Source organism: Perca fluviatilis, chromosome 21 (genome assembly GCF_010015445.1).
Source record: "Perca fluviatilis chromosome 21, GENO_Pfluv_1.0, whole genome shotgun sequence".
Classification (NCBI taxonomy): domain Eukaryota; kingdom Metazoa; phylum Chordata; class Actinopteri; order Perciformes; family Percidae; genus Perca; species Perca fluviatilis.
In genome coordinates, this window is record NC_053132.1 from 6,204,534 (window position 1) to 6,231,039 (window position 26,506).

Here is a 26,506-nt window from a genome sequence, read left to right on the forward strand (position 1 = left end):
AAAGCTCAGATGGACCAATCAGGAATCTTCTCTTTATGAGGTCATAAGGAGCAAGGTTACCTCCCCTTTCTCTGCTTTGCCCGCCCAGAGAATGTGGCCCACCAATGAGAAAGAGCAAAGTGGCAGAAGGCCACACCTCCATGGCAAATATTCACATTTGAGAAGCTGGAACCAGAGAATGACCAAAAAGTTCAATTGATACATTTCTAACTGAAAATAAGTGTTAGTTTCAGCCCATATTTCCTCACATTAAGGACTGATTGAAACATTACAAATGTAACAGATGGAGTGTAATAACACACTTTATTAAAACATGCTGTAAAAAGAAATCTGAAATAAATTAAACCCACAAACTATAACAGAATATTGCACATGAATGAAAAAGAATAAAAAGTGAGCTCACACAAAGTCAAAGTGCTTCATCTGCTCATCGTGTACTGAAAACATGTCGTGTGATAAATCAAAGCTTTTAAAAACAGATCAAACACTTTGACGACAGAACACAAGAATGCTGGTTAACTGGTCTGAACACGACGACAGCACCACTTTAATGTCCGTCTATAAATAACGATCAATATGACCAATACTGTACACATCATGTCACATAGTTCAGAGGATAGATGGTACACTTGACTCACTACAATGACACAAAGACTCCCCTTCTTTCAAAACCAAATCCAATAAAAAACAGGGGGCACGAGATAACAGTTAAAAGACAAAATCATAGAGATAATGTTTAAAACATTAACCTTTTGAAAACATCAATATTTGATGGAGGCCATATGTGGTGGACAATTATCCAGGACATCTGCCACTAATTTAACTGGTTATTTTTTAATTCATGGTTTCAGCAGTGAGTGCACTTAACGGTCACCTTAACTGAAGTTATTGCTGGTTAAAAGTAGTGAAAAATAATAATAATAAAATTTAAAAAAACATTTTAATTGCATAATATTTCCCTTTTTAGTTGATATAGTGCACACATTTCACAAATCAGGGTGAGATCCTTAATAAATGTTTAAATGTGTGAAGAGAGTGGATCTTTGTACAAGCCAGTGAGCAAACAGCAGATACAGCAACACATGACATATACAGACAGACAGGGACCCATAATGACCGAGGATCGGGTCCTGGGGTGATAGTACATCAATAACGTTTTACAATATTTGTCTGAGGCCTTCTCTTTTTATAGATGTGATTTTCCATTTTAGGAGTTGGGGTTACCGTCACACAGCGAGGGGCACTAAGCCTGGGGAGGAGGCAGCAGGAGGGGCGGTGATGGCTGTCAGGGTTCCAGGTTTCAGTCCGTTCACCGTCCTGCTGCAAAAAAAGTTACAAGAGTTACATTAAACCAAGCAGCGATGTGCCCAGATTAATACATGAATTAACCCACGACCAGCCAGATATACTAAGAGAATGTATTGGAGTAAGTTGAAGATAAAAGCCTTCATAGAATTTCATTGAAAGCCACTTAATTAAAGCAGCAATAATAAAACAAGCTGATAAGTATGGAAGCCCATTTCTGCCAGGAAAAAAAGTTAGGAATGACAAAAAATATTTATGGTAAATCAAAACTATGAGATACATTTTTACACAAAACTAAAAAAAGTTTGCCATTTCTAAAAGTGGATCATTAAGTCCAGATGCTTATGATAATATGGAGATTCTGGGTTAAAATCACAAGTATTTTCTCATTGCTAAATTCGATTCAAAGTATAAATTTGATTTGGTCATTACTGCACGGCAGAATACTCGGCATGCAGCAAACTTCTGTGTTGTGAAGAGGTTAATCCAACCTTATTTTTTTCTCGTAAATGTATGCCTTTATAATCTCAAATATTTTTTTTCTCATAAATTTAAGACTTTCATCTCGGAATGTAACCCTCCTTCCTCAGCTCTGTCATTTATTTTTTACATGCAATGTCCTAATACGCTGTCGCAATAATGAACCATCAAGCTCAAAAAAAAAAAAAAATGAACATAAACCTTAATTAAAAATCATTTCGTTACTTGGGTTAACAAGTTTAATTTTATTTAATGAATGAATGAATGAATTGTCTAAAATATTACAAATCTTTGATATTAACATTTGCTTATAAAGTCAGCCGATCTACACTCTATTTTCTATTTAACTCCTTTACCATTAACTCTTTCTTTAAAAAACAAATATAATGATGAATGACACTGTGAATTACCATATTAGGTTACCTTTCTTTTCCTGGCAGTATTGGACTCCCATAATAAAAGGTATGGAAATTGGAAATGAAAGAAAAAAACTGCTCAAATTGTCAGATAAAACTCTTCATCCTCATTATTAGCATCATCACCTCATACACAGAGGACGCTGCAGCTACCAGACAGAGATGACGTGTTTTAAACAATGTTATGCGTCTGTTGCCAAAAATGGAACTTGAAAGTGGGAAGGAAGTTGCTGAGTTATCCTGAACAACTGGTTTCTCTTGTGGGTCATAGTCCAACTATGATCAGTATCCCTTGTTTGGTTTAGGCCTGAGTCATGACTCTGGAAAGCACCGCTCAGAGTATGAATGAAAGACTGCTTTAGTACAATTCAAGAAAATGTCAAAGAAAGCAAATTCTCAAGCCAGGGCAAAACAAAATACGTAAGTTTCTGAATCGATACCCAATACATTTTAACTTTTGACACCTTAGTTTAGGGAAGATAAACATTTTAATTCCTTATGATTTATCAAAATATGCCAAACTTCTAAATGCATCAGTGTTAAATAAAAGTTTAAAAGAAAAAGTCTAAAAATGCAGAGAAGTTCCCTGTTTTAGATCAGGAAATATCTGATCAATGAATACGTAAACAATTTGGTGAGAATCAAGGTTTAACACTCAGCTCTATTCTCTATCACCGGCAGTGAGACAAAATGCCTGTGGCTTCTCCAGACCTTCCTGAAGGTGAACGGTGTGCATAACTAACGCCCTGCTCTGACACCAGAAGGAACAATAACCTTGTTGCGTTGCATCTCGATATGCAGCCTCACACAGCAGAAACACACTGCCAGTCTCTGCTCGCGCCACCAGCCTCACACAACAACAAGTAACTGCTGTCAACACAGAGTGATGCAGCAGAAAAAGTGACAGAACGAAATACGATTGACTTTTAAAGGATCAGTCTACTGATATTCTACAATTCCTTTATGCCAACAAGATGCAGTATATCTCCTTCCTTTATTGCAACAAGATACAGTATATCTCCTTCCTTTAGGTCAGCAAGAAAGATCTTCTTCCTTTATGCCAACGACATATATATTCTTCCTTTATGTCAACAAGATACAGTATATCTCATTTCTTTATGTCAGCAAGAAAGATCTTCTTCCTTTATGCCATAACATAAATATTCTTCCTTCATGCCATATAACTTGATTGGTGTCCAGAAACTATTAAAAACACACACTAGTTTATTTTGACTCAATCCCACACACACACCGTCCTGCTGCCACAAATACTCACCTTTGTGACTCTGAACTTTTTTTCTGTAGCGACAACAGCAGGTTTCATTTACTTATCCAATGAAATACATCGATATTTACTTGATGAATTGGCACAATTCAGTACAAACATTCATGGTTTCCAGATGATGAATCACACTGATTTTGGTGATGCTCTAACTTTCCCTCCAGCGCCACCATGAGGTTAATATTTGTGCTTTTGAGTAATATTAACATTTTTTCTTATCCAATACTTTGATTTATGACTAAATACCTGCAAAACTGACCCATCAGCCTCAGCGGTACTTCGTGTTTAGTGCTAAGTGTTAGCATGCTAACACACTAAACATTAAACCTGCTAAACATCAGCATGTTAGCACCGTCATTGTGAGCATTTTAGCATGCTGACATTAGCATTTAGCTCAGCACAGCGTCACAGAGCTACTAGCATTGCTGTAAACTCTTAATAAAAATGAAACTAAACATTTGTGAATAATTTTTAAAAGGTTTGCATCTTCTGTCGAAGCTAATGGGCTTGGAGCAAAGTGCCACAGACAGAGCAGGGAAGTCAGAAAGTATTAAGAGACGCACACTTTTTTTTTTTTTTAATTTTGTTTCTGTCAGTAAATTTAATTTTTGTCTTCAAGTTTCTCTTCTGACAAACGTTCCCGACGTCATTCATAAGATGAAATACAAAAAATTGCTTTAAACTTCACTTTGTTAGTTATAATTAATGGTTTGATCTCGGGCCAAAACAAAAAAACACAACAACTCACACTAGTAGGAAAGAGGTCTATGGAGGTCAGCTTAAGAGTTAAAAAGACAGCAGGAAAATGTCCAGCACCATTAAACCACCACGAACCCTTTAGCAGTTAGTGGCTGGGACGTCATCTAGCCCACAGTTGGTTATTTCTATGAGCTCTACATGGAAAAAGAGGCCTGGCTAAAATAAGCAGCAGCATGCATGAATGCTCCCCAACACTCTCAGTAACAGAAGGAGCTGCGATTACCCAGAATCAATGCGGGGAATGTGACCATCTCTGTCCTGCTGGGAAGAAATGCACACAGGTCACAAACTCTCCTCCCGAATCATCCACCACATCAGACACAATACAGATCACATAACCTTCGCTTTTACCACACCGAACGCATCTCGTTAACACATCTGACTGGAATCAGACGGTGACATAACATCACAAGAGTCATTAATCATTCCTCACTGAGCACTAAGACATGAAAGACGTTTCTAAGGCAGTAGGGTTTTAGGTTTCACTTACGCTTTGTCAAAATATGATGTGTGGAGTGATTGCGAGTAGTTTGCGGTGTTTGCGTTGAGCACGTTGCTGTTGTCGAGAGAGTACGCCTTCCTCGCTTTCTGGTCCTTGGCAAAGTTCCTGCAAGCGGCGAGCTTTGACTCCAGGGCCTGCGGTGGACACGTAAACAAAAGATGATGCAAAGACAGGGCAGGGACTTTCTACATCAAGCTTGTGATGTAGTGAGAGAGAAAGGGAAAGACATGAAACCTGGAAACAGAAATTCAGAAGGAGTGACTCACCCCAACTTTCCGGAGTAAATCACTGACGATGTTGAGGGCCGATATTCTGGCGGAGGGAGTCAGCGGGGAGTTGCTGCCAAAACCGTTTGATAGGACTGTACAGGAGAGAGTGAAGAAAAAAAAAAAACGTGTCAATTTGCATTGAGTTTTTATTTTACTACATATACATCTCATCAGTGGATGGATTACTGAACAGGCCTACCAAGCCCGGGGGCCCAAAGTGTCAGGGGCCCCCTGACCTTCACCTGCAAAATGTAATTTCAAGTGACACATTCTGACCATGAAGAGATGCAAAATGACCACAAAGAAACATGATAAATAACTACAGAGATCACAATGAGCAACAGCTTTCTCATACAAGTAGATGTGAGGTCCATTATGAATATAAAAATATTGATTAAAGCTGCTTAAAGAATGAAAAAGCCTTAATTAAATATGGTCTAATACATTACATAAAAGGAGGAATAGAAGGCAAGTGTACCGATACTAAACATGTTGAATAATGTACTATATTTGCCCAAATTTATCAAATACTTTTTGTGTGCCTGACATTACATTATTTTTATGCCACATCCTCCTAATAGTTAAATGCATACTTTTGTCCCATCTGAGAGCACCAGAAGACAGACACAACTGAGTGTCCCTGCATTAAAAAAAGAAAAAAGAAAGCAGCAGAATGCTGCAAGTGGTTTTAATAAAGAACTCCTCAGATTTCCCCGTCTGTATTTGCATTATGAGAAGGGGGGAAAAAAGCCCTTTAGGGACAGCAGGCTGCAGCTACCTGTTGGGTTGGCAAAGGCGTTGTCCAGACCTTTGCTCAGTGGTGTAGCAGGGAGAGAGAGGGAGGCCTGAACAGCAGTGTCCATCTTCTCATTGTCCTGTGTGGGCGAACTCGGAGCGGACATCCTGGTTACATCTGACTGCCTCTCTCGTACGGCCAGCTCCTGCCGCAGGTCTACAAAAAAAATAAAGGAACATTTTGTAGCTCTTCCTAGAGATCAGGTAAAGACACACACCGAAGAAACTCCTACAAATCTGTGGGAAAATGGATATTTTAAATCGTTTGAGGGGATCTGCAGCAGCTGTATGCTAATGAGCTGCAGCGAGTGATCGACGGCGAGGCTCTTTAGTAAAAACCTAGTCAATAACCACCTCTGGCTTCATCCTTTAATCTTTGCACAGACTCCAAAAGCGACTCCTTCTCATCCAGCTCGCTCTCCAGGAAGGCGTTCCTCTCGATCGCCTGGTTCAGACGCTGCTCGAAGTTCTCCAGGGACACGATGGTAGCTCTGAGGAAGAAAGAACCACTGAGATTGACGTTTCTTTCATTAAATATCTTCTGGGGGATGGCTGCCTTCTGTAGGTCCTATCTAATTAGTAATGATTATTCAAGTATGAATAAGGGATCAATATCTGCAGCATTGATTTTAATCTAACTCAATGAAAGCAATTAATTAAATTTGAGCCATTTGCTAATTGCAACAAATTTCCATTTAGATTAAACCGGGATCACAAAGTAGCTGAATTTAACGATAAAAAAAACCCACCTTTGCATCTTGTGGGAACATTTAGTTTACAATATTGTCCATCCTATATTATCCTTATTATGAAAATCTTTAGTGACAAAAATGAGATTTGATATAGCATACACACTTTCAATCCATCTTATTATTCTTAATTGTTATCAGTCATTGTTGTGTGTGTGTGTGTGTGTGTGTGTGTGTGTGTGTGTGTGTGTGTGTGTGTGTGTGTGTTATATATATATATATATATTTTTTTATTATTATTATGCGTTTTATCCCTTAAAAGGCCTAAAATTAAAAGTCCAGATTAAAAAAGTCCCATACACATAGCATCAGTTGCATTTTATTTAAATGTAACAATGCCTTTGTGTAGTCCTGGTCAAATAAATGAATAAAACTAAAAATATATAAATAAATCTCGTCTATCCTGCATTATCCTTATAATAAAAGAAATAAATCATTTAGCGACCCATAAAAATGAGCTTATCTCACATGCAACTCAGCAACATCAAACTCTTAGTGGAGAAACCATAAAGACAAGAATGAAGTGATGCATTTTATTTTGGCGAGCATTTAGAGCCCATTCAGACCTTTTGGCTCTCTCCAAGTCGTCGTTGGACTGTTCCAGCTCTCGGACGTATTTGTGGAGCTGCTCCTTGATGCTGCGCGTTTGGCCCAGGTCGTCCTCCAGCATGGAGATCTGCTTGTAGCTCTGAGTGTACTGCTGCTCAACCCTCTCCTGAAGAAGAGGAGGAAGAGCGAAGGACAGGATGAAGACAGACACAATATTGATCACACGCGTTTAATCTAAGACACGCTGGGCGGCAGAGCTTTGTGGACATGATTTAACCGCTCCCAACGCACACAACCTACATGTTTTCATCCATTTTTCAGTGCTCGCCTCATTTTTCCTCCCCGGCATGGTTAGGGAGCGGATGTGAAGTGTGACCTATATATCCACCAGCTCCGGGACATTCAGCTCAATAAGTACCGCTGGGCCCGTCTGCATGTCTGACCTATATCTGCTGTAACTGTGGCGTCTGACTCAACTGCGGTCACGCAACCCTCTGTGTGCTCCCCAAAACTCATTCAGCACATCCCGTTAACATGATATTGAAATATATAACAGTTAAAACTGTTTTAATGCTGTGATGTGATGTTTGTACGGTGGCCTTGAGGTGCAAAACACAAACAACATTGAACATTTTTGTTACCGTTTGATTTGTTGGTTTATCTTTGTATGAAGTTGTAGACGTAGTTTTGAAAACTGTCAACAAAGAGTGAACGTATCTAATCAACACGACAAAAACAGAAAACCTAACCATTTGCCCAAGTTGTGTTTTGTGTCGGTTTTTCCTCTTCTTTTTCTGAAAATAATGTTTGCACCGAAGACCGTCATCAGACTGAACAAACACTATTCTATCATGACGATCAAAAAAAAGCAATGCATCCACTTGATGTGTGGAACCTAAAACCTGACAGACACTTTGGCACAAACATCTCATCCCTGCTGGAACCACGGACACATAAATGTGCCTCCCGCCTTTCGGTAATTATGGAGCGAGAATGAGACTGAGAGACAGAACCTGATGCATTATGGATGAGAGTCATACAGATCAGCTGTGTCAGAGTACAGCCAGTTTAGGACAGAGCAGGTGTTGGTTGGTAAGTGCAAAAAGAGGGGTGCATCAGCATCTTCCAGAGATGAGATTTACATTTAGATTGCACATGAATTCATGGACTGTATCAAAACTCCAGGACTTCAATCCTCCCTGAGGCAAAAAACAAATTATAACTGTCTGATTGAGATTCCTGCTGTAGTATTGTGTAAAATTGTGTTCTGTATATTGTATGTACAGGTAGCATTTTTGTACTTTCCCCAACTGGGATAATAAAGTGACTGATTTATTTCATTTATTTATTTAAAAAAGGGACAATGCTCATTAATCAACAGCAAAGCAACTGTAAATGAGCCAGAGTTAGCTCAGCAGGCTAATTTGCATCTGTTGTCCCTGGCCAGTTTGAAAATGGCAACCTAAAAAAAATTAAAAAACAAATACTATAAAATGACAATACAGTCAACACATAAAAGCAACATACATGATACATACATGATAACTGTTGGGTTTCTGATCAAGAACGTTTAGAATACGTTTATATTAGAGTTTCAAGTGGTTTGCTTGTGGATTTGTTAGCCGGAGAAAAAGTTAGTCACACAATGAGTAAAATGTGAGATAATCATGGCTCTCATATACATAATAGCAGTTTTAAAGCGGAGTGATTGTCTGATAAATCCAAAGTTACTCAAATCAAATCTAATTCTTTTGCATATACTTTTAACATGAGATTTGAGATTGAGAACTTTATTCAGTTGTGCATGGGACGCGGTTTGATCTCAATAATCCTGTGACCTCTGACATATAACCAGAGAGGCAAAGCTGCAGACCCACAAGAAAAAAATAAAAAGACTGATGCATCCTGTGGAGCAGCAGCTGCTACAGCGTGACTTCACGTCTTCTCACAAGAGACTGCACTCAAGGACGAGTGGTGACATAAGAAATAAAAGCATCAAATATTAATTTCAAGGGGTCACATGGAGACACGCCATACTAGCTTGGTTTAGAGCTTACTGTACAGTACAGTGAGGTATCCGATTCGAGATAATGATAAGTTGGTCTCGAAAAAAGTCACAAGATGGTGAAAAATGTGGATCAGTGTTTCCCAAAGCTCAAGATGACGTCCTCTAATGTCTTGTTTTGTCCACAACTCCAAGACAAAGATATTCAATTTACTGTCACACAGGTCACATTTAAGAAGCTGGAATCAGAGAAGGTTTACCTTTTTCCTTAATTGATGGCATTTAATTTAATAGTTGACAACTAATAGATTCATCTTTGGAGCGCTAGTTAAGTTTAATAATCGTTTGGCTAATAACACTGATATTTTCTCTCTTAACATCAGATCAGAGGCACACATCAATAGACTAAGTCTGAGTCACAGATCGTTTCATTTACCAAACTCCTGCACTTACCTTGAGCGTTTCGACATCTTGCTTGAGTCTGTGGTTCTCAGACTGCAGGTCCTTCATACGAGTCTCGGCCTGGCCCAGCTGTGCTTCCAGCTCGGCCTCCAGCTCCCTGCTCCCCTCCTGAAACTCCAGCAGCTCCTCGCGAGCCTCCTGGCACCTGGCGGCCGACAGAAAGACGAGAAGCCATTAGACAACAAGTCGAGACAGAACGAGGTCGCTGTGCACGGGAGGGAGCATGCACCATATTTTATTTATTTTTTTAAATCTTTATTTCATTTGATTATCTGGCCACTGACCCAGATAATATTCCATCTACGGTAGGATGTCGAACGGCTGGTTCAGAGGATTTGTAATTGTCATAGTTTTACTATCGATGTCCAAATTTTAACATCAGCAACACTGCAACTGATTAACTGATAAAATAAGCTCCACCTCAACCAGCTATAACATTAAAGTACTATTACATAATGACGTCACACTGACAGAGTCCATTCTGACAAACAAATACTTTTACTTATGATGAATAAGAAGAATACATGTTTAAAGATTTTCAGAACAGCAACCAGAGGAATTTCTTTTTGCAGAAAAATGCTTGAGACAAGTGGACATTTTGACCTGTTGGTGGCGAGAGATGAAAAGTCAGCGGATCACTGAACTCATTGTTTGGACCTGAATGTCTGCAGCATATTTCACAGCAGTCCATCCTGTATTTGAGACATTTTACTCTCCATCCAACAGCAGAAAACAACAACTGAGAGACTGACCGACATTTCTGTGCATTTAGTTTGATGTCTGACTTTGCATCCAGAACAACCACATGAGATGTGCGGTCACTGAACAGCTTTACCACAAGTGCTGGTTATGTAACCGACACACACACACACACACACACACACACACACACACACACACACACACACACACACACACACACACACACACACACACACACACACACACACACACACACACACACACACACACACACACACACACACACACACACACACACACACACACACACACACACACACACACACACACACACACACACACCCTCAGGTAGCAGAAGAACATTTCAGGAGATGAAAATGCTAATTTCTGCTTATTTAACACAACTTTTCTCACATATCTGTTCTAGTTTGTTGAGGTTCTTATGGTTTACAAAACTAAAAACCTATTGAATGAAGTCTTAGGGAAGAAATCCTACCAGAACAATACAATATCTTGTTCTTTTCTTACTAGAATGTTAAATCTGTAGATGAAGATCGTGCAATATGATCGAAAGCTCCAGAACAGCTATCAAATGGACCTTGAGAAGGCCAACTGCTGTTTCCAAGGTACAACCAAGAAGAAAACACTTGTATGACATACTTTCCAGGATGTAGCCTGGACTTTAAAGGAAGCTTATTGTCTACAGACTCTTACATAACTGGGTGTGGGCCAGACTTTGTTTCCATTAGTGTTGTGATTTTAATCTTAATCAAGGGATGTGTTGGAAGATAAGATTTCTTAGCTCTTAGTAGGAGCTAATCTATGTTGCCTTTATAAGAAAGAATATGTTGAGCAACAGCAAAAACAGCTTCTGCATCATTACACGAACCCTTTCAAAAGATGAGAGGACAAAGACACGACTGTCTTATATTCACTGTGAAACATGAGCCGTCGCTTTGGTAAACAAAGGGAGAGGTTTTCACTGGAGCTTTCACTGCTTGTCCCACACATTAAAGTGTCACTGGATATGCCGACGCTGGCTTTTTTTTTTTTAAAGAGTGAAGAATGGGTGACTGAAACCCAATGACAAGACAGGAGATCAAACATTCGTCAGCTGATGTATTCCTGCGGTCGTTCCCACAGACACAAAGAGACTGTGCTGTCTCTAGCCGAGCTTGTGATCGATGACAGTAACTCGGTGGCACAAACTGGGATTCAAAATGTAGTTCCATTTCATCCCAAATGTGTTGGGTGGGGTTGAGCTCACAGCTCTGTGCAGGACAGTCAAGTTCTTCTACAACAAACTGGAAAAACTGTTTCTTTATGAAGCTGGCTTTGTGCACGATTATCGTGTTAAAACAGGAAAGAGACAAACAAACTGTTGCCACAAAGCTGGAAGCACTCGTATCGTTGTAGCATTTGAACTTTTATCCAGTAAGATATGGTAATTGGGGGTAATTGGGGGTTAAAATGGCCAATTATTCCTACAGTTAAAGAATACTCTAAATATTTCTTATGATCGACAATAGCATGAAAGGACAAGATGTTATTCTTTTAGAAATGGTCACAAATATACAGTATAGTGTGGCTTTTGCTGCTCAGACAATACTGGTCAGTAGGAGACATTTGTTGTTGGTTTAGGTCTTTAAATGGGAGTTGTTGACAATAAGACAAAAATATAGAACAATGTCAGCCTGAAGGAGAGAAAGAGAAATAGTCACAATATGAGCCTGTTTACGTACCCTTCCTTGTACTTGAGAGAAAGAGCCTTCCAGAAGTCAATTTCCTCGTCTTTTGAGGAGAATTTTGGTATCATATCCGTTTCCATGGCAAACTAAATCTGGAGAGGAACAAAACAAGAGTGATTAGAGAGAGATAAGCTAGAACGAATGACAAAAAAAGGAAGTTTTCCCTCACCATTCAAGGTTTCTCCTTCAAAGGGAGTTTTTCCTTGCCACTGTCGCACTAAATGCTTGCTCTTGGGGGAATTACTGGAATTTTTGGGTCTTTGTAAATTATAGTATCTGTAAAGTGTCTTGAGATAACTCGTTATGATTTGATACTATAAATAAAATTGAATACAATAAGAGGGCAATTCAATCTGTTGTTCTGAAACCAACTCACTTAGGGTTTCTTATAGTCTGACATCTTAGTCCATAAAAAAAGTCACAAGTGAGGAACAGATTTAAAAATCAGTGATTTAAATCACAGCTGGGAATTAATCATCAAATAAGCTCCCTCTTGACTTCCAGAAAGAAACCCTGAGGAGAGCCACATACTCTTCTCTCCAGAGTTTGAACAAAACGAAAGCATTTTCGATTTGATTAGTGGCCCTCTTCATCTTAGACTGACATAAAATAAGAGCCTCCAGACATTATACAACACTACAAATCTGTGGTTTAAAATGCAGCACACGATGCTTTATTTCAAGTTAGTGCTTGATGCGCCTACATACTAAAGTAAAAAAGTAAAAAGAGTACCCAGAAGACACTCTGTGACAGGAGCCTTGTTCATCACGGACTCATTAATAAACCCCTGAACACCAAACTAGTGAGCAGCAGCAGCAGATGGGAAACCAACCGAGAAACCTAACTGAAAAACTAGTACATTTTATTCAGTCCACATTTATACACTCCCTCTCTGACTTAAATAGGCTTCAGATAGAGGGAAGCTCATGACCCAAACAATGTTGGACAATAGATTAGCTCAGGAGGGAACCTGTAAACCCAACAGTCAGTTGGCATTCAGTCAGTAGCCACACTTTAACCCTTTTAAAGTTGTTCCTGTCTATGTTAACCTGCCTAATTTGGCCCATAATTGGTGCAATTCCAAAAATGCCATCCAATTTATTTTTCTTATGTAGTGGTTACCAAACTCTTGGCACATTGATGAAAAGAGGCATTGAACTAAAGGTTACAAGAGGAGGAACACCATTTTCCTAAACTCTAGAAAGCAGTAATGTAGCCATCGAGAATCACGCATAATAAGGGTTTCCTTTTTATGTAACCATCTCAACGCAAAAAACAAAGTCTGAAGCTGGTTTTAAAGAAATGGTTTGAGATTTAGAGAAATATTTGCTTTCTTGCCAGAGTGCATGATAAGATAGATATGCCTTTCATGTGGCGGGGGGTGTCAAAGGGTACAGATGACCCCCAGCCTAGCCCAGGGGGGGCCCATGCAAAGGTCTACAGAGCTGGAGTGGGTTGGATGAAAGACACAATTTGGAAAATGTTGTCCCCCCTGTCCATAATTTCTGACAGCAGGCCTGTAGGACAAAAATTGAAGCTGGAAATTGAAGCTATGTTGAATTGGTACAGGTCAAAAATACCTGGTGTCTTTACTTGAAATTGTCAAAAGTGCAGAAATACTTGTGCTGGAAAATGATCATCAATATAAACGGTGAGCGAGAGGATTAAACGTTATGAGAAAATAACAGAGACAGAGAGGGAGAGACAGGAACAAGGTCAACAGATGCTGCTCTTGTGTCAGTGTCACAGTAAATCATGCTGACCTCTTCTCTAGCATCAAGTTAAAGAGGCACGTGTCTACTTGACAATTCTTAAAAACTACCAGCGATGAGAAAACACAATCTCAATTCAACAGCTAAGTCAAACAGAAATCTTAATAACCTTAAAGAGAGCTTGGCTGCTCTTGCGGTCAATGACTCTACTTTGCCCTACAAAAATCTCTTTCTGTGAACCATGAATAATTCATCATCTTCAGATTATATTAAAGCCTAGAGGGAAACTCAAATGTTATTACAGTAGAGGGAAATGCAACACTGCCCATTTTAGTGGGCCTGCTATGCATCATAAATTAAAAATTAAAAAAAAACAATTAAATAATCTGAAAAATCACTTTACCTTCATGTAAACTGCATGAGCTTGATCATTCATTTATATAACAAAATTCATATAAACTATGTTTTGAAATGTGGAATAAGTATAAATGAAGAAAACTCCTGAATATGTTTTACTAGACTACATTACATTAATTCAATACTTAATGAAAATGGCCATGGTATTCCAGAAATAAATAACATTTTCAAACTATATAATATAGCTAATTAAATGCACTGTCCATACCTAAAATTGGCATTGACTTATAACACAAAACAGGACCAGAAATGACACCGAGATTAGCGACTGAAAGCAGAAACATGATGCTGAGCTCAGCTGTCAAATCTGGGTGTGCAAACAAGCCTAGAACCGAACAAACAACCAGCCGAACCCGACGACATGCTGGCTCTAGTATTTTAGTTTTACTGGTTTCACAACACATATAAAAGGCAAGACATTGTAATGAATTAAGTACCTGAACATCGCCCCAAACAGTGATGTTTATCAGTCCATTCTGCCCGCTGCTGAGAGCTGCTGAGGCCGAGCTTCTCCTCTGATGTCTGGTGATCTCTGATGGCTCCTCTCCGCGGGGCGTTTAAAGGAGAGTACACCCTAAATATGAATATTATCTCTTCTGATATATGAGCTTCAAGTTTAATTAAAGTGTCAAATATTGAACTATTTAATTTTGTTTCCCAGCTTGGGGGAAATACGTGGATAATCACAATAAAAAGTAGTTAAACACCACAGTGAACACAAACAGATGTTAGGGTGGAATTTCTCTGTATTCACGTGTTCTGTTGCGTTCACGAGCTCCATTGCTGCACACAAACTGCGCATGACAACATAATTTTGGCACTTAATGTTAAATTAGCACCATCTGCTGGCTACAACAACGTTTAGAATCACTGAGTTTAATTTTCATGATGTTGTCAGGGACAGTTTCACAATAAATGGATTCACAAAATGTATAAATAAATAAAGTCTAACACTAGAAAGAAATTAAAACAGGTTAAAAAAAAAGTCAAATGCTATCACAAAATTAAGTAATAAATAAAAAAAATTGGGATAATCCCAGTACATAAAAAAAGATGTTATCAATGAGATGCAGGTAGAGTATAAATGTGTGGAAGCCCATTTACAGTAAAATAAATAAAAAAAAAGATTAAAAGTCAGTCTCATGGTAAATAAAGATCAGGAGTCGAACTCACCTACATTGCCGGTGACGTCAAACGCGTCTTGACCTACTTGTTGCCATGGTAACTCACAGAGAGCGAAGGGGACCCCCCAACAATCTAGATTAGCTAAATTGAGCCATGGCTACTTCACAGAAAATCCAAAACTTTTCTTGGGGAAGAGGAGACTCAGAGGACGAGGAGAGCAGCAGGATGACCATGTTTGATGTGCTTCACGGGGAAATGAGAGAGGTTTGTTCTGGTCCGTTTTCACGGTGTAGCTAGCTAACCTTACAGTATGGTAGAGTATGGTAACGTTAGTTAACAGCTAGCTACGAGAGTTAATTGAGATAAGTAGCTAGCTATAGCTCACGACAGGCCGTTTTCGTGTTCATATCATCCAGATCCAGACGCGAAGGTGTTGTCCATATGAACACCAAGGTGCCTATAGGGGCAGAGCTGACGGATTGGTTCATCATTTATGACCTCTGATACCCTCTGACCCGAGTCACGACTATGGATGCACCGATTCAACTTTTTCAGTCCCGATACCGATGCCTGAGCTTTGTGTATCTGTCGATACCCGATACCCGATAACGATAGCGTGGTTGAATTAATAAACTGTATACCTTCCTTCCACCATGTGGAAGAGACTAACGGCACCAGACTTTCCTAACTTAACATTACTTTCCTAACTAAGACAAAATAACATTTGTAATGTATTGAATTATTATGTATTTGTGCACTCAACTCTTCCAGCATGCGACACAAGTGTGGGGAAAAACAAAACTGGATCGGCCCGCATCCAGCTATTTTGTCAATATCGGGACCACTATCAGATCTTAATATGGGATCGGCAGGGGCGTTGCACAAGATCCTAGGCCCTATGCATAGGCAGTCCTGATGGGCCCCCATGTTCCTCACCCTCCCAAAAAAAGAAAACCAATCAGATCTTATCTTTCTCTATGAAGGATACATTTGATATTAACCTCTTATCCTTATTGTAACATAATATAATAAAACACACTAAGATGTTAGTGTTACTTAAAGAGCAATGTGCAGGTTGAATTCATAACTGAATTAATACTTAATGTTGTCTGAAGAGGTCTTTTAAAAACACATAAGTAGAAATTGCTATGTTACACAAACCCTAAAGCAGAAACTTTGATGAAAGGGTGCCCATTTTTAAGCTAGGCTCTGAAATAGCCTTTCCCGCTAGCAACGCGTCATATGACGTAGGCAGAGGTAAACAATAGGTTTCTTCTCACGCTACAGTGGTGAGAGAGAGAGAGCTATAGAGAAAGTTTATGTAAGTCATAATGGTAAATTATTGTGTTTGTGCTGGTTGCACCAGCCTGTCAGGAAATCGTGTACATAATTTTCCTTGTAGGAAAAGCAAGGTTTTTCGTTTTTGGGTGCGTTTTGTGCAGGTGAAGTGAGCAGACTTCACTGCCGCGTCTGTCACCACACTCGGTCGTTTGTGGTGCTCATTTCACTCCGGAGAGTTATAGACCTGGAGATTTGTTGGAGTCTCGGATGGGATTTTGGAGTAAGGACAATGTGAGGCTTATTACCGATGCTGTTCCCTCGGTGCACTCGATGGAATCAAGTCCACCACCATCAAAGCTTTCACCTGAATCTGGCGCGGGAAGACTGGAGGACCAAGTGCTAGCACTTGCAGAAATTCCATGCACCGAAAAAGAGCTCCTAGCAGAGTAAGTCTTACTTTTAATTCTTGTAACTCTTAATTTGGCTGATTTCGTAATGTTTTAGTCTAATAATTTCAGAATAAAGAAGTGATTTGAGCGTGTATGTATTGGGCAATCCACCATCTAACTAGTAACATACGTGTTAGCTTGGCTATTGCATTAGCAAACATTTGGTAGCTGATGATTTGATGACAGCTAGCTAAAATTGCGTCTGAAATCATTCCCTCATCTGGATTAAAAATGCGCTGACTGCAAAATCCTAGCATCAGGGCTTCAGTATACAGAGAGAGGGAGAGACTGAGCTTTAGAACAGGTTTTCGTAATTGTCTGCCTTGAAATCAATGCAGTTTGCATTAAGCTAGCTGTGAGCTGTTGGCAGCTAGCTAGCCCAAACACCCCCGTTCTCCCCTCATTTTATTAAGCTAGCTGTGAGCTGTTGGCAGCTAGCTAGCCCAAACACCCCCGTTTCTCCCGCATTTTATTAAGCTAGCTATGAGCTGTTGGCAGGCAGCTAGCGGGCACAAAACTCCAGTTTCCCCTGCATTTCAATTCAGACCATTCTCCTGCACGATTTTGTATCCCAGTAGGCTACTCTCTGGTAATTTACAAAGTCCAAAATAATATATTAATCAATATGCTGAAATCTCCTAGATTTTGCCACTAGAGGTTTTGACACGTCAGAGCTGCTTTGGTTTTATTTCTCTTTTTTTATTATTACTGATCCAGTTGGTAACTGAGCTTGTATCCTATTTTTGTGAGTGATTTTGAACCCGTGCGTTTTTCACATTTTGGCAGAGCGTGCAGCCAGTAATGAAGGGATAGATGCACCTGACAGAGGGCTTCTCTCTACAGGATCCTGGGCCATTAGTGCTTCGTCGTGGGTCACAGTGCAACATCAGATGTCTGAAAAGCTCATCAGGTAGTGTAACTTGTATCTATCATTAGCTGTATATGACACAAACATTTACAAATTACTTCTAATGGTAGGAAGAAGACATTTCATACTGGACTGTATTAGGTTGTATGTGTTGTGACCACTGACTATGTGATGTTGTGCAACTCATTTTTTTTTTTTTTGCTTTTCTAGCAGTTTTCCTTGGACTAGGGTGGCCCCTAAATCATGGCTGCAGCTGTCGCCGTGGTCCTGCTATGCACGTCCTGCTACACCATGAACTACTGCAACTACTATTTATACTCGTAGTTCAATTATCTTTATTGTGACTATTATCGCCACTGTTCATCACACCCCCAACCGGCACCGTCAGACACCGCCTACCAAGTGCCTGGGTCTGTCCCAGGTTTCTTCCTGAGAGGGAGGTTTTCCTCGCCACTGTCACACTGAATGCTTGCTCTTGGGGGAATTACTAGAATTGTTGGGTCCCTGTAAATTATAGTGTAACATCTCCAAATTATAGTGTAAATTATACCTACTCTATTTGTAAAGTGTCTTGAGAGAACTCTTGTTATGATGTATTAAAGTTGACAAAGATGAGACTTTATTGATCTGGTGGTGAAATTCACAAGCTACCTGCAAAGTCAAACTAAAGTAATGCAAAGGTAGTGTAAAGCATTACAATTCAGAGACTGTAATATAACTAATTACTCTGAAATGACAATAACTAGTAATCTATAATGAACAACATTTTGGAAGTAACTTGCCCAACACTCCTAGTTACTATCAATGAAATTATGAATACATTTTATACAACAAGACACTTTGTGATTGTGTTCATTTTTTGAAAAGAAAATATATTTATTGATTGCCTCCCTTCCTCTGGAAACTGCCTCCTGATTGCGGCCACAACACAAGCTGGTATTGCCTTCCTGATCTCCCTGCCCAGAAACCCATATGTCTATCGGACCACCTGCCTGTAGGCTGTGTATCGGAATTGCCTAGAGAATGATATGGGTGCAATGTTGATATTGATAATCCTGTTAACAGTCAATATGATCAAGAGTGATAGACTTATTTGATGTAACATTTTCAGTTATTCTATTCCATAAAGGTATGTATGCACATCAGAGTTTAAAAATCTGCTAATCCCTCAGCATCAAAAATGCACATTAGATTAGATTATACTTTATTGTCATTGTGCAGAGAACAAGTACAAAGACAACAAAATGCAGTTTGCGTCCAACCAGAAGTGAAACAAAATCAAATATGTATAAGTGTAAGTAATGAACATGTACAGATATGTGCAATGTAGTAGGAGTAACATAGTAGTAAGAATATAGATGTATATGCAGGGTATTAACAGAATATATTATAAGAAAAACGGAATAAATATGGATATTCAGTATGAACCATATAGACAGATATGTGCAGTGTGGTAACAGTACCATTGTAGTGCAGAAACGGTAACGTAAGAATAAGTGTACTGTATGTGCAGGAGGAATAGTATGAAGAGCAGTAGAATATGGCTATATATAAGTAGTTACAGTATGTACATTAATTATTTTTGATAGTTTATTTGTTTAGAAAACTGACGACTATAATAGAAGTGTATAATAATATAATAGTTTTATAAATTACTCTGATCTAAACATACTCTGGTCTGTTGGCTTGGAGATGGCCATACTCCTGCCTGAAGTTGAGGTATGCTACCTGCAGCGAGAATGGGTTGAGGCAGTAGGCATCAAAGCCGGGATGGAGCGTCAGGCAGGTAATGTCCGTGGCCGGGACTAAACCCTCAACTAGTGCCCAGTAGGCATTCACCTCTCGACAACACATGCTGTCCACCGCCGACGCCATAGCCTCACAATGTCCGCACTAAACACCTAGCCAACAAAACGACTATGTGCTAGTGCTAACCTGCTTCTCTTAATACATCCTTGGCTCTGATGGACTCCACAGCTGTCTGAGCATTAAAATCTTAGGTTGTAGAATATCACAAGACAAAACATTGCTGGCTTAAATTAAGACAATCTACATGTATGTTTAATCTAAAACATGGTCGAAAGTATGTTTGCTAAAGCAGATTTTTTGTATAACACCGATGTACTAGCCTAGATGAACCAGAGTTAGCCACCATACTACACAGTAACTCACAAAGTCACTTGCCCTATTCGCCACTGGTTCGCAACTCTACTTCTCTCTTCTGCCCATTTTTCCTCCCCCTGATCTCCCCCCTTATCTCCCCCTGACCTCTATCTCTTCTAGGAGGCTCATAATTATAGGCCTGTGTGCCATCATAGGCATGCTCGCCAACGTTGGAGAGCTCGGTTTCTTCATCCACGTCCATTGTAATTTGAGCATGAACTTGACCAGACTCCCTCGCGTTACGTCACTTCCGGTCAGTGATAGATAGATGCGGAAGTTATTTTATCACAATTTTATCTCAAAATATCGTTTATGGCGATTATATATTCCTCCAGTTTTGAAAATATAGTTGTTTATCATTAATATACACTATGCTGTATAGGGGTGTCCAACCTGCACATTGCTCTTTAACACCTTTCAGTCAAAATGGCTAAACATGGTTTGCTTTAATTTTGATATAAGCTCCCCTTGGCTCAAATCCAAAGAGGAGGATGAGGGGTCTGTTGCTACTCCACTCCCTGGTGGGACACCAATTTTGTCTTCTCCTGTCTTTCCTTTCGGTAGCATGATTCAGCTTTCTTTGAGAAAGACATTTCTCAACTGAACTAACAAAATGCAGATGCACTAAACCATTTAGCACATCATCAAGGGGTGGGTGAGACCTTGGATAGTCTCTTGTAGACAAAAATGTAGTCAACCCTGTTGTTCGGCCAATACACTAACTTTACATTTCATCTGACATGAATTATGAAATTTGATTAGAAAATGAAAATCTCCAGGTAAAATAAAATATATTCCAGACTTTTCAAGGGCCCTGGTAATCAGTTTTGGTTTTACCCCCGGTCCAACGCCCCTGGTGAATCAGTGCACCTCTAGTCACGACCAAGGGGGGGGGGGTAAGAGTCTAAACATCCTGTAGCTTCTATCGCGCCATTGATGCCTCAATGAAGAGTCCTTCTGTAGACCGTGGCTGCAGCATGGAGAGGTGTAGTCTCGTCTCCATTATAGCAGCCACGTGTGTGACACACGCCGAACCGTACAGCTGCCAGGACACAGACAAGCTGCCCCAGTCACTCACTGGAATAATGATTGAGTGCAGGTCACTGCAATTACACAACTCAGTTAGTGGCAGTCTGTGAGCCAATGAAATCCCTGGTTTATTAACATCAGAACAGGGTGTTGATTAGTGGCCTATTTTAATAAAGCTCCATTTCAGAAACACAATTCAATAAGTTTATTTCATGTCAGAATCAGTGGTTGACAAAGGATTCACACTTGTTTTGAGAAAGTGCACTTGGATGTTGCAAAGAGTAATAAACCGTGAAGTGGCACTTGAGTTCCTGAAATATAAAACGCAAACAATTAGTGCATCATGTTAAACATTTGACATAGATGTACTAGGGCAGACAAGTATTGGGCTTTAAGGTTTTTTTTTGTTTTTTTTTCCCCCTGAGTTTCATGCACAACCTGAAATCTTAAACTTGCCTTGGGTTCACAGTGGAAATCACATGAATCGTTAGCAGTGTTGCCTTTCTTGGTTGTTGTACATCGCAGGTGCATTTCCAGGATGTAGTTAAATGCTGGAATAAATGCTCGAATACTCTAAAGTTACAGGAAACAGGACTCATAGGCATGAGGTTTATCGTAAAATGTCATTGAATATTGAAGAGGATCAGGGCCATTGTCAAAAATGTATTGGAGTTCTGAGATTAAAGTCACAAGTTTAAACTTAAATACATTTGACATTGGCCCTAATCCTCCTCCGTACTAGAATAATAAGGTGTAACGTTACCTGAATTTCAGCAGATGTTATTTTCACAATTTCGTAATCAAACATGTCTTCTGTGTTGGCTTTGTTGAATTCAGCCACAGCAAACCGTGCTGCATCTAAAACCTCAGGGTCGTTCACCGGGACTTTTTGTGGGACACCGAGCAACGGCTGTTGTTCAGTTACAAAGCGACCGGTCAAAGCACAAACGACAACACAAAGCCAGACAAACATCATGAACCAAACAAGTTGTTCTGCGGTAGCTATTAGGAGTCCTGTTATCGGTTCTGAGTGGCCTGGTTCCCCTTCACAGCCGAGTTAATATACTATGTAGAGCAACATACACACACCTGTTTCCTATCTGTTGATGAACACATGAACGTCTGAACTGAAAGGCCCTGAACACCACACAGGTGTTTTCAGTTAATCTGGCTGATTAGACCTAGTCCCAGGACTCTGTGGGTGTCTTTAGACTGACTGATCCTCATCTTTCTGAATCTCTTGTTAGCTCAGCTGCACCTGTTAGGTCAGGACAAATGACACCTTTACCATTCTTATTGGTCAAAAAGATATGTGACATGTGGCTGGGTTTGCTCAGTGGGTAGAGCAGGTGCACATATACTTGGAGGTTTATACCTCGATGCAGTGGGCCAGGGTTCAAATCTTACCTTTGCCAATTTCCTGCATGTTTTCCCCCTTTCTCACTTAGCTGTCCTGTCAAAATATAGGTGGAAAAGCCCAAAATATAATCTTAAAAGAAAAATGATTTGTGAAATAAGACATACCAATCAAACCTCTGGCCCCTCTACACCTTGATGCAAAACTACAAAAACAATTTGTTTATAATATTTCATATTTTTGATTGTAATTTAAATCAGTGTGTTTAAATGTGTGCTTGAAACAAGCAAGAATAAAAATAACATGTTGCTGCATTAGAACTAAGGAAAATTAAACTTGATTTTTCGAAAATACTTGAAACAAGTTGATTTGCATTGAAAATAGGTTTTAATATTCTTTTTTCTAGTTGTCACAATCAAAAGAGTGTAATGAAATGTGTTTGAGTACAGTAGATCAGTGGTTCTCAACCTGGGGGTCGGGACCCCCAAGAGGGTCGCAAATAAATTTCCAGGGGATCGCCAGATAGTTGGGGAGAAAAATTAATGAAATAACATATTCTAGAGTGAGGAATGGTTTTGACATTACCGAGTGAGTTTGGCACCTGGAACACAAAAAAAGGGTCTGAAGGTGGGTCGGGTAGAGAACAAGTCACAAACCATAGAAATACAATGGATAGAAAGGCCATTGAACTGAAGTATTAAAAAAAAAAGTATTAGTTGTCTGGACAAGCCCTGCCTCAATGAAGAGTCCTTCTGGAGACCGTGTTGCAGCGTGGAGAGGTGTAGTCTCGTCTCCATCATAGCAGCCATGTCTCAGACACAAGCAGAGCTTTACAGCAGACCTTCAAGGTCCTGGCAGCAATTATAGCAGGAGCCACTGTTAGCATGTTAGCGACAGCCAGACCCCAGCATGCACCTCTAGTTCACGAATCATCTCAGGTGTGTATTGATTTGGGTCACAGCGTAGTTGCCGGGTGGGGCATTAACAGCCAAGTAAAGTAAAAAGGTAAGCCTAATCACAGTAAAAGCACACAAACATGACTTTTACAGTAGATGTATAAAGTGTTACTCCATGAAATCCCTGGTTTATGAACGGCAATACAGGCTGTGGATAGTGGCCTATTTTAATAAAGCTCCATTTCAGAAACACAATTCAATAATAAGTTTATTTCACATCAGTGAGAATCCGTGGTAGACTTTACACTCAGATTGGGAAAGTACACTTGAATTTTCCCAAGGGATTACACATTTGAGGACGTCATCTTGGGCTTTTGGGAAACACTGATCCACATTTTTCACCATCTTCTGATGTTTTAAAAACCAAACAACTAATCGAGAAAATAATCAACAGATTAATCAACTATGAAAATAATCGTTAGTTGCAGCGCTATAAATGGTAACCACATAATAATGAGTCACTCAGCAGAAAAAAACATCAGCAAGGCAATAATCTATATCGATTTCATTGCCGGGATAGACTATCTGTAATATTTTAAAAATATTTTAAAATCAAAGGATGTTTTTTTTTTTTTTTAAAGAAGCTTTGTTTTATGTGTAGGGGAGTTATCTGAGTTCACCAAAACTGGTTTGACATGAATAGGTCAAAAGGTCAGGCCGCATAATAGATTTATAGCATTTCTTAATATTAAAAAATATTTTAAAAATCAAAGGATGTTTTTTTTTTTTTTTTAAAGAAGCTTTGTGTTATGTGTAGGGGAGTTAGCTGAGTTAAAGTGATGGTTCGGAGTAATTTACCCTAGGGTCCTTTGCACCATGACCTCGAGCCAAGCTTTTTTCACCTGGGTCGAACATTGGGCGAGTTAGCGTAGAGTAGCGCTATCAGCTGAATAGCTTAGCGCAGGGGCTAACGGACCCACGTTTGTATCTTGTAAGTTACCCCACTAATAATGCCCGAAATGATACCAAACATCTACAAGTAGTACAAATAGGTTATGCTCTCATAAAACGATGGATTGGAAAGTTTGTAAGTACACCAGAAGTTTATGAACACTTGCCTGCTCTCCTCAGCTCTCTGTTGCTGCTGTTAACGCGGGCAGCGTCTACAAATTACTACACCGAAAAGAGATACAACAAAAATATTTATTAATTCAATGATTACATAAGGTAATGTCTCCAAACTTACCTCAATTATTACTTGTCTCCTGCTAGTTATACTACAGCACTTACTTAAAAAAAAAAGTTAAATTAATAAATATTTTTGTTGCATCTTTTTTCGGTGATGTAATTTGTAGACGGCCCTAAGCACTCGTCTTACAGCAGCAACAACAACAGCAGAGAGCAGAGGGGTATTGCACAAAACCAGGATAAGGGATTAAGCCGGGATATTCAGGTTATCCTGGATGAATTTAGCTTTGACATGGTTGCACAAAAGCAGGTTGAATTAAACCCAGCCAAGTAACCATGACGATTTATTCTTTGCAGCTAGCCTGGTCCAGAGCAGGCTAACAGCCAGGCTAAGATTAATCCTGGAGTCTGATGTGTTAAATCAGCTGCCGCTCTGATCCGAAATAAACGTGTTCAACAGTTATTCCGTTGTCTTCTGAATGTGTTCTGCTTCATTTTATTAACATGCATTCTTGTCACTATTGTTGTCACGAGTTTGATTTAAATCCTACTACTGTTGTTGAGATGGTAATGGTAAAAAGTGGGACGATACGGAGGAAATGGGCTTTTCCTCCGCTGCTGTCCCCGTGAAATGTGGCCCCGCCCGTGCAACGCGGGGAGGCAGGGGGATCCTCCCACACCGTGCAGCGGACTCTAAAAGCGGACTTTTTGCATCAATAACGACGACAATGGCACCTGATCAAACGTCCTTTTTTACCGAATGGGAGTGAGAATGTGTTGGAATGCCACAAAGCTTCTTAATCATTTTATTTTGGGGCTGTCACTTGTCATCTTGAAGCTTGGGAGTGAGAAAAAAAAAAACATGAATAATAACAGGCTACATTGTTTTACAGAAATGCTTACTTATTGAAGTCACTTCTTTTTCTAGTTTTTGTCCAGTCATGCTTGTTCTGTATGAACATATATTGTAGAAAGATATTTAGAATTAGACATAGCTTATGGAGATCTGTGCATATGCTTGTACAACATATTCTCGCATTATGAATAAGCTTTGAAATTAAGCCTAGTCCTTATAAATTTCCCAGGAATGGTTTTTTTTTTTTTATTTATATACAGCTTTACAGGCAATAATGTGTTTCACATCATCATACTTCCACAAGAAGCTACTCAAAGACACTTTACACTAAAACCAGCACATTTAGCGCATAAAAACAGATACAGCAATAAAACCAACACATAAAACAAGCATATTAAAGCAATTAAAACGTGGAGTGACTAAGTAGATTTTTTTTTTTAAATCCATTACGTATTCAGTCGGTCCGCTATTGTCTGTCGGGCTTTTTTTCCCGTTTGATAACAGCCGTATTTCCCTTTTTGCATATTATGTTTCACCTCCTCGTAAATTTCCATTAGAAGCTGCTGCTCAGCGGGTGAAGCTGCACACGTCTTTTCCATTTCTGCATCAGTAAATCTGTGATCGATACCGTGGTCTATTTAAGAAATCCGTGAACGTGCACTTATCCCAGCTACGTACACCGGGCTTGACATAGCTTCACCTACTTATCCTGGTTCGGCAAATGTGCAACCGATTGAGCCACGATGAGTGGATCACACTAAGTCAAGCTGCGCTATTTCACTTATCCTGGATTTCTTTATTCTACTTTTGTGCAATAGGCCCCAGAAGCCAGCAGGCAAGTGTTATTTACATAAACTTCTGGTGTACTTACAAACTTTCCAATCCATCGTTTTATGAGAGCATAACCTATTTGTACTACTTGTAGACGTTTGGTATCATTTCGTGCATTATTAGTGGGGTCATTTACGAGATACAAACGTGGGTCCGTTAGCCCCTGCGCTAAGCTATTCAGCTGATAACGCTACTCTACGCCAACTCTCCCAATGTTAGACCCAGGTGAAAAAAGCTTCTGGGGGGTGTTTGGCTCGAGGTCATGGTGCAAAGGACCCTAGGGTGAATTGCTCCGAACCATCACTTTAAGC

General features: G+C 39.6%; 3 protein-coding genes across 7 annotated transcripts in view; 1 reads left to right on the plus strand and 2 right to left on the minus strand.

Annotated features, from left to right (window-relative positions):
- Positions 1-284: 284 nt before the first annotated feature.
- Positions 285-14,713, minus strand: ndel1a (nudE neurodevelopment protein 1-like 1a). 4 transcript variants are annotated; one of them, XM_039788358.1, is made up of 10 exons: positions 14,590-14,713; positions 12,018-12,115; positions 9,565-9,718; positions 7,124-7,272; positions 6,163-6,299; positions 5,792-5,965; positions 5,011-5,105; positions 4,733-4,878; positions 4,466-4,500; positions 285-1,317 (listed from the first exon to the last, which is right to left on the minus strand). In XM_039788358.1, exons 2-10 carry the CDS (start codon positions 12,101-12,103, stop codon positions 1,310-1,312), a joined length of 984 nt encoding a protein of 327 aa, XP_039644292.1. In that variant the 5' UTR covers positions 12,104-12,115; positions 14,590-14,713; the 3' UTR covers positions 285-1,309. The 4 variants fall into 4 exon arrangements, with proteins under 4 accessions (XP_039644292.1, XP_039644291.1, XP_039644290.1 ...); XM_039788357.1 differs by having other exon boundaries at positions 285-1,320; XM_039788356.1 differs by lacking the exon at positions 4,466-4,500.
- A 622-nt stretch (positions 14,714-15,335) lies between these two features.
- Positions 15,336-26,506, plus strand: part of LOC120551157 (testis-expressed protein 47) — a 50,577-nt gene continuing 39,406 nt past the window's right edge. For both annotated transcript variants that reach the window (XM_039788360.1, XM_039788359.1), the window contains exon 1: positions 15,336-15,541. In XM_039788360.1, the coding sequence (XP_039644294.1) occupies positions 15,431-15,541 (111 nt within the window). In that variant the 5' untranslated portion in view covers positions 15,336-15,430. The remainder of the gene's footprint in view (positions 15,542-26,506) is intronic.
- LOC120551160 (cystatin-F-like) lies at positions 21,258-22,072 on the minus strand. The gene is made up of 3 exons (XM_039788366.1): positions 21,831-22,072; positions 21,524-21,640; positions 21,258-21,378 (listed from the first exon to the last, which is right to left on the minus strand). The coding sequence occupies exons 1-3, from the start codon at positions 22,041-22,043 to the stop codon at positions 21,289-21,291; spliced, it is 420 nt and encodes a 139-aa protein (XP_039644300.1). The 5' UTR covers positions 22,044-22,072; the 3' UTR covers positions 21,258-21,288.

Bases quoted from the DNA above. Each gene is read 5' to 3' on its own strand.
- ndel1a (XM_039788355.1), bottom strand. From the start codon at position 12,103: ATGGAAACGGATATGATACCAAAATTCTCCTCAAAAGACGAGGAAATT. The intron at 7,273-9,564 runs GTAAGTGCAGGA...CCTCTTCTTCAG, and splicing joins AAGATGTCGAAACGCTCAAG to GAGAGGGTTGAGCAGCAGTA. The intron at 1,321-4,732 runs GTAAGTGAAACC...CTTTTTTTGCAG, and splicing joins ACATCATATTTTGACAAAGC to CAGGACGGTGAACGGACTGA.
- LOC120551160 (XM_039788366.1), bottom strand. From the start codon at position 22,043: ATGATGTTTGTCTGGCTTTGTGTTGTCGTTTGTGCTTTGACCGGTCGC. The intron at 21,641-21,830 runs GTAACGTTACAC...CTGTAACTTTAG, and splicing joins TAACATCTGCTGAAATTCAG to AGTATTCGAGCATTTATTCC. The intron at 21,379-21,523 runs GCAAGTTTAAGA...TTTATATTTCAG, and splicing joins ATTTCCACTGTGAACCCAAG to GAACTCAAGTGCCACTTCAC.